Here is a 7,704-nt window from a genome sequence, read left to right as displayed (position 1 = left end):
TTAGTTGCTGAGTCAGCTGATAGGAAGTTAGTTAATGTAGTTAGTGGAAGTTTTGAGTATGCATCTGGTTACATACAATACAATTCATTCTGAAAATTAGTTTTGAGCTCAGCATGTGCTCACAATTTTCGTCCTCTGTTTTTCTCTTCTTCTCTGTTTCTAGAATTGATAATTCGACGTGTTTTGTCACGGTATCAGAGCTTCCTGTCGATAGGATCTAGGGATTGTTCTTCGCATATTGAAGATGATCGAGAGATTCATCGACATTTCTAGTGAAAATTTTGAATCCTAATTCGTATTTGAAACCAACCCTAGATGTGTTTGTTATTTTCAATTTTGTTCATAATTCTTTGCTTTTTCGTCATAATTATAGTTCTGTATTCTGTATAATTGAAAGTTTTAATGGCGATTGATGAGATATCAGATTTAGGGACGTCTATTCCGTCTCCAGTGGTCATTGACCATAATCATCCCCTGTATCATCACCCTTTTGATGCTCCTGGTTCACTATCTGTTGGCATTCAGCTCGTAGGTATGGAGAATTACACTTTGTGGGACAGATCGATGAGAGTTTCACTCCTAGGAAGGAATAAGCTATGTTTTATAGATGGCACGATCACCAGAGACACATAAGGGCCAACCTTAGGGCATCAATGGGATAGGTGTAATGCAATAGTTGTTTTCATGGCTTACTGGTAATGTGAGTAAAGAATTGTTGAGTGGAATTCTTTTCGTTCGAACGCATATTTGGTCTGGAATATTGTGATGCTTCTCGGATCGGTATTGGGTGTGTCTTAATGCAGGAGGGTAGAGTGATATCTTATGATTCATGCTAGTTGAAGCCACATGAAAAGAACAACTCTATTCATGATTTAGAATTAACAACCATTGTTCATGCATTAAAGATTTGGAGGCACTATCTCTATGGTGTGTCTTGTGAGGAATTTACATGCTCTTATTCAAACAGAAGGATCTAAATTTGAGGTTGCGGAGATGGTTGGAGCTGCTAAAGGATTAAGATATTACTATTCTGTATCATCCCGGGAAGGCCAATGTAGTGGCCAATGCCTTGAGTAGGAAGGCGGAGAGTATGGGTAGCCTTGCATTCATTACTATTGGTGAGAGGCCTCTTACATTTGATGTTCAATCCTTGGTCAATCACTTCGTGAGATTGAATATTTCGGAGCCCAGTCAGGTTTTAGCTTGTGTGGTTTCGTGGTCTTCCTTATATGACTGCATCAGAGAGCGCCAGTATAATGATCCTCATTTGCTTGTCCTAAAGGACACATTTCAGCACGATGATACCAAAGATGTTACAATTGGAGATGATGGGATGTTGAGGATGTAGGGTCGGATTTGTGTGCCAAATGTAGATGGACTACGTGAGTTGATTTTTAAAGAAGCCCACAATTCGCGATATTCCATTCATTCGGGTGCCGCTAAGATGTATCAGGACTTGAGACAATACTATTGGTGGAGAAAAATTAAGAAAGATATAGTTGGATTTGTAGCCCAGTGTTTAAATTGTCAACAGGTGAAGTATGAGCATCAGAGACTTGAAATTCCGGAGTGGAAATGAGAGCGTATTACCATGGGCTTTGTAGTTGGACTCCCACGGACGTTGAGGAAGTTTGATGCTATTTGGGTGATTGTGGATCGATTGAACAAGTCTGCACATTTTATTCCAGCTGGTACTACTTATTCTTCGGAGCGGTTGGCTGAGATTAAAGCAGATTGGGGTCATCGTACTAACGCTCCCTGATATGATCATAAATAGAAGACTGAGAAACCACACAAGCCAAAACTTGGCTCAGCTCGAAAACATCCAATCTGAAAAACTGGTTGGCCAAGGCCCGAACATCCAAGGTTAAAGTCCTCTCTGCTACTGGTAGATATGCTAAACTGCCCAAACTCTCCGCCTTGCGACTCAAGGCATCGGCCACCACATTAGCCTTCCTGGGATGATAGAGAATGGTGATGTCATAATCCTTAAGTAGCTCCAACCATCTCCGCTGCCTCAAGTTAAGATCCTTTTGTTTAAACTGATGTTGTAGAATCCGGTGATGGGTGAAAACCTCACAAGGGACACTATAAAAGTAGTGTCGCCAGATTTTCAAGGAATGAACAATAGCTGCTAACTCGAGGTCGTGGACATGATAGTTCTTCTCATATACCTTCAACTGTCTAGACGCGTAGGCAATCACCCTACCGTCCTGCATCAACACTACACCGAGACCAATGCGCGATGCATCATAATATACCGTATAGGACCCCGAACCAGTAGGCAACACTAACATTGGGGCTGTAGTCCAAGAAGTCTTGAGCTTTTGAAAGCTCTCCTCACACTCTTCGGTCCACATGAACGGAGCGCCCTTCTCGGTCATTCTGGTCATAGGTGCTACAATAGATGCGAAACCCTCTACAAATAGACGATTATACCCCGCCAAGCCAAGAAAACTCTGGATCTCCGTAGCTGAGGATGGTCTGGGCCAACTCTGCACTGCTTCAATCTTCTTCGGGTCTACCTTGATCCCCTCACTCGATACCACATGCCCCAAAAATGCCACTGAATCTAGATAGAATTCACACTTCGAAAATTTTGCATACAACTTCTTTTCTCTCAAGGTCTGAAGCACAGTCCTTAGGTGCTTCTCATGATCCTCCTGACTCCGGCAGTACACCAGAATGTCGTCAATAAACACAATGATGAAGGAGTCAAGATAGGGCTGAAATACACTGTTCATCAAGTACATAAATATTGTTGGGGCGTTAATCAGCCCAAAATACATCACAAGGAACTCGTAATGACCATACCGAGTCTTGAATGCAGTCTTCGGGATATCTCACTCCCAAATCTTCAACTGATGATAGGCTGAACGCAAGTCGATCTTAGAGAACACTCTGGCACCCTGAAGCTAATCAAATAGGTCATCAATACGTGGAAATGGATACATGTTCTTCACTGTAACCTTCTTCAACTGGCGATAATCGATACACATTTGCATAGAACCATATTTATTCTTCACAAACAAGACAGGAGCACCCCAAGGCGACACACTGGACCGAATGAAGCCTTAATCGAGCAACTCTTGCAATTGTTCCTTTAACTCCTTCAACTCTACTAAGGCCATAAGATAAGGTGGAATAGAAATGGGCTGAGTGCCCGGTAATAAATCAATGCCAAAGTTAATATCTCTATCGGACGGCATGCCCGAAAGATCTATCGAGAATATATCTGAATAGTCCCTCACTACCGAAACAGACTCAACGGTAGGAGTATCAACAATAACATCCCTCACATAAGCCAGATAAGCATCACACCCCTTCTCAACCATTAACTGAGCCTTAAGAAATGAGACAACCCTGCTAGGAACACGATCTGAGGTACCTCTCCACCTAGTCGCGATAGACCTAGCATAGCCAATGTCACCGTCTTAGAATGACAATCAAGGATAGCGTGATAGGGAGACAACCAGTCCATGCCCAAATCAACATCGAAATCTACCATACTAAGCAATAATAAATTGGCTTTGGTCTCAAAACTACTAAGAACAATCAAACACGTTACACACGGTCAACAACAATAGAATTACCCACAGGTGTAGACACATAGACAGGTGAACTCAGAGAATCATGGGATATACCCAAATATGAAGAAAAATAAGATGACACATAGGAATAAGTGGAGCCTGGATCAAATAAGACCGATGCATATCTATGACAGACCATGAACAATACCTGTGATAATAGAATCTGATGCAACTGCCTTCGTCCTAGCAGGAAGGGCATAATATTTGTCCTGGCCTCCCTCTCTAGGGAGACCTCTACCTGTTCGACCTCCACCTCTAGATGGTTGTGCAGGTGGGGTGATAGTTGGTGCTGTAACCATAGCCTGAAGACCTGGTGGAGCACACGGCGCCTGAGAAATCTGTGGAGGTGTACCCCTCCTAAATCTGGGGAAATCCCTCACCATATAGCGAGTGTCACCACATTCAAAACAAGCTCTCGGAGGACGTGGCTGATGCAACTGGCTCGGTCTTGATCGACTAGACTGACAACTGAAAGCACCCCGTACAAGAGGCACACAAGACACTGGCCATGCATAATAAGGATCCTAGGGCCTAGTAGTGGCCAGAGCACCGCTGGCGGCTAGAAGTGCTGAATGGACGGGGTGACCCATATAACCCCTGCCATGATGAGCTGTAGCTGGGGCACAAGTACCACTATAAGTTCCAGACTCTCGATACCTCTTGGCCTCTCTCTCCTCTCTATCCCGAATCAGCATACCCTCTAACCTCCTAGCAATCCCTACTACCTGCTGGTACGCAATATCCATCTCCAACTCTCGAGCCATGCTTAATCTGATATTGAAAATGAGCCCCTCAATAAACCGACAAACCCGCTCTCAAACAGTAGCAACCAAAGCTGGTGAATGCCTAGCCAAATAATTGAATCGGACCACATGCTCCGACACGGTCATAGAACCCTGGCACAACTGATCAAACTCTGTGCGCCAAGCATCTCTGAGACTCTAGGGAACATACTCCCTCAAGAACATATCTGAGAACTGAGTCCAAGTGAGGGAAGTTTCCTCATCCAGAATATCCAACTCGTATACGCGCCACTACTAATAGGCTGCTCCTCTAAGCTAGAACGTAGTGAAAGAAACCCCACTAGTCTCCGCAACACCTATAGTACGGTGGATATAGTGGCACTCCTCAAGAAAACCCTGGGCATCCTCTGACGCCAATCCACTAAAAGTAGGAGGGTGGTACTTCTTGTACCTCTCGAGCCTGAGCTGCTCTACCTCAGAATCTGCAGCCCGAACCTCAGGCTGAATTGGAGTTATCGGCTGCACTAGTATGATCTCTGGAACCTGGTCTACCTGAACCCGTTGCTCTGGGGTACCGACAAGGGGAGTCTATGCTCCTCCCCTCATCCTGAGATGTGGCAGGAGCAAGTGGTATCAATCCTGTCTGAGCCAAGGTGCTAAAAATGCTCAGAAACCAGGCTAGAGTCTCCTGGAGGGCTGGTGTAGCAACAGGCGTCTCAGGTGCCTACCCTCCAATTGGAGCTACTGGTGGCTCCTCTGTAGCAGCTTATGCGGGTGCTCTGGGTACACCAAGTGGACATCCTTAGCCTCTACCCGGCCTGGGCCTCTCGCGGCTCTAGTAGGGTGCGGGTGTGTGGTCATCTGATCCAGCTGTACGTGTCCTAACCATCTGTGAGAAAATAGAAAGACAAAAATTTAGAATCCAAAGTCAAAATCTCGCATAATAAGGAATCAAAGAAGTGAAGCTTTTCCTAACAGTTCCATAGCCTCCCGAAGATAAGTACAGACATATCTGTACCGATCCGCGAGACTCAACCAAACCTGCTGGTAACTCATAACATATATGAACCTAGAGCTCTAATACCAACTTGTCACGACCCCAGTTTCCCCTCCGTAGGATGTCGTGATGTCACCTAGTCTCTAAGACTAGGTAAGCCTAACAATTTGCAGAATAACTGAATATAAAACTGAACTCAATCTCAACATATGAAATATAAACAAGAACTGCAATTTTCTTTTTTATAATTACAACTCCCAAAACCCGGTAGAAATAAGTCACAAGCTTCTAAGAAAAAATACTAAATGTCTCTATACATCAAAGTCTAAAGAGAATGAGGGAAACAACATAATAAGGATAGAGGGGACTCCGAGATCTGCGGACGCTGACAGATATACCTTGAAGTCTCCACGTGCGGTCCAACTCACTTGTATTTGGTCTATAGGAAGAACCTGGATCTACACAAAAAGATGTACAGAAGTATAGTATGAGTACACCACAACGGTGCCTAGTAAGTGCCAAGCCTAACCTTGATAGGGTAGTGACGAGGTCAGGTCAGTGCCCTACTGGAATAAAAGAAAATGAGACAGAAAATATAATAATACAATGAAATGACTGAGAAATGAACAACAAGAAATTTCAGAAAGGTAACAGCACAACAAATAGAGGTAAACAACAGAAGTGCTCCCGAGATACCGCCTCGTAATCCCAAATGTAAATACACAATAAGGGGATGTCCCGAGGTACCACCTCGTAGTCCCAAACGTAAATATGCACGATAAGGGGATCTCCCTAGGTACCGCCTCGTAGTCCCAAAAGTAAATATGCAAAAACAAGGGGATCTCCCGAGGTACCGCCTCGTAGTCTCAAAAGTAAATATGCAAGCTGGGGGATCTCTTGAGGTATCACCTCGTATTCCCAAAAGTAAATATGCAACTCATAAATTATGGAACCACGAATTTATGGGAAGAAATCCTACAGTTAAAGAACGAATTCAATAATCAAGGAAACATGTAATTTTACTAAGCATGTTGCATGAATTTCAAGTAGAGGTTAAGACACGTAGACACGCGATACTAGGCTAAATATGACAGCTACGCATGTTAAGGCAACTCAGTTAAGGAATTGAAAAAAAATCTACTCAGAAAGAACCGGAATTTCCATAATTAGCCCGTGTACGCACTCTTCACCTCGCGTACATGGCGCTCACATATCACAAATTGTTACAATAGTACCAAGTCCTAAGGGGATTTCCCCACACAAGGTTAGACAAGTCACTTACCTCATATCTCGCACGATCAATCGATAAGGATGTCTTTCCCTCGATTTTCCGACTCCGAATGGCCCAAATCTAGTTAATACATATCATGAATTCAACTACAAGAAACTAATTTAAATCATAAATCTACGACTTTAGCAATGAATCAAAAAGTCGCCCCAAAAAGTCGACTCTGGCCCACTTCTCGGAATTGGGTAAATGTCATAAACTACGAACACCCATTCGACCACGATTCCAACCATACCAATTTTACCAAAATCTGACATCAACTCGACCCTCAAATCCTCAAATTAAACTCTCTAAATCCTTAGCCTCAACTCCCAAATTTCACTTTAAACAAACACAACTAGGTGGGAAAATCAATGGGGAAACAATATTATTTACCAAAAATGAGTACAAGAGACTTACCTCAAAAATCCCTCGAAAATGCTCTCAAATATTTCCAAGACCCGAGCTCAAAATGTTTAAAATGAAGCAAAATCGCGAACCCTTGTATTTAAGTGTTCTGTCCAGCACTTCCGCTTCTGCGGCGTCGCAGAAGCGACAACTTATCTACTTCTACGGTTTCCCTCGCTCTTGCGGTCTCCTCATCTGCTCCTACGGACTCGCTTCTGCGGGCCTCCCATCCACTTCTGCGGGCCCAGCTTCCTTGCGAAATTCCGCTTCTGAGGTTCAAAGACCGCTTCTGGGGGCCCTGTTCCTTACGAAATTCCGCTTATGCGATTCAAAGACCGCTTATGCGGGTGCGCATCTGCTCAAACTCATCTGCTTCTGCGAACAAGCCTCCCAAGCACTCGTCCGCTTCTTCGATCACTCTTCCGCAGAAGCGACTCCGCTTATGCGGCCTTCACGTTGCATCTGCGACCACTGACCATTTCACCCAGCCCCGCTTCTGCACCCAAATGCTTGCTTCTACAAGATCCCACATGCGGTCAATCTTGCGCAGGTGCGATTACACCAGAACTGGTGCCTTCAGCCATTCTCACAAGTCCAAATTTGATCCGTTAACCATCCGTAATTAACTTGAGTCCCCCAGGACCTCAACCAAACTTACCAACAAGTCCTAAAATATCATACGGACTTAGTCGAGCCTTT

The 7,704-nt window shown here is 44.1% G+C and overlaps 1 protein-coding gene across 1 annotated transcript; it reads left to right on the top strand.

Moving 5' to 3' along the window:
* The first annotated feature begins 402 nt into the window (after positions 1-402).
* Positions 403-1,348, top strand: LOC138898178 (uncharacterized). Its single transcript, XM_070184220.1, has 2 exons — positions 403-528; positions 1,049-1,348. Exons 1-2 carry the CDS (start codon positions 403-405, stop codon positions 1,346-1,348), a joined length of 426 nt encoding a protein of 141 aa, XP_070040321.1.
* The last annotated feature ends 6,356 nt before the right edge of the window (positions 1,349-7,704 follow it).

This window comes from Nicotiana tomentosiformis, chromosome 8, assembly GCF_000390325.3.
Source record: "Nicotiana tomentosiformis chromosome 8, ASM39032v3, whole genome shotgun sequence".
Lineage (NCBI taxonomy): Eukaryota > Viridiplantae > Streptophyta > Magnoliopsida > Solanales > Solanaceae > Nicotiana > Nicotiana tomentosiformis.
The sequence above is the reverse complement of the archived record's forward strand: the minus strand, read 5'-3'. Positions and strand labels throughout refer to the sequence as shown.

Coding starts and splice junctions, on each gene's coding strand:
- LOC138898178 (XM_070184220.1), top strand. CDS start 403: ATGGCGATTGATGAGATATCAGATTTAGGGACGTCTATTCCGTCTCCA. Junction 529..1,048: donor TATCTGTTGGCATTCAGCTC/GTAGGTATGGAG, acceptor CATCCCGGGAAG/GCCAATGTAGTGGCCAATGC.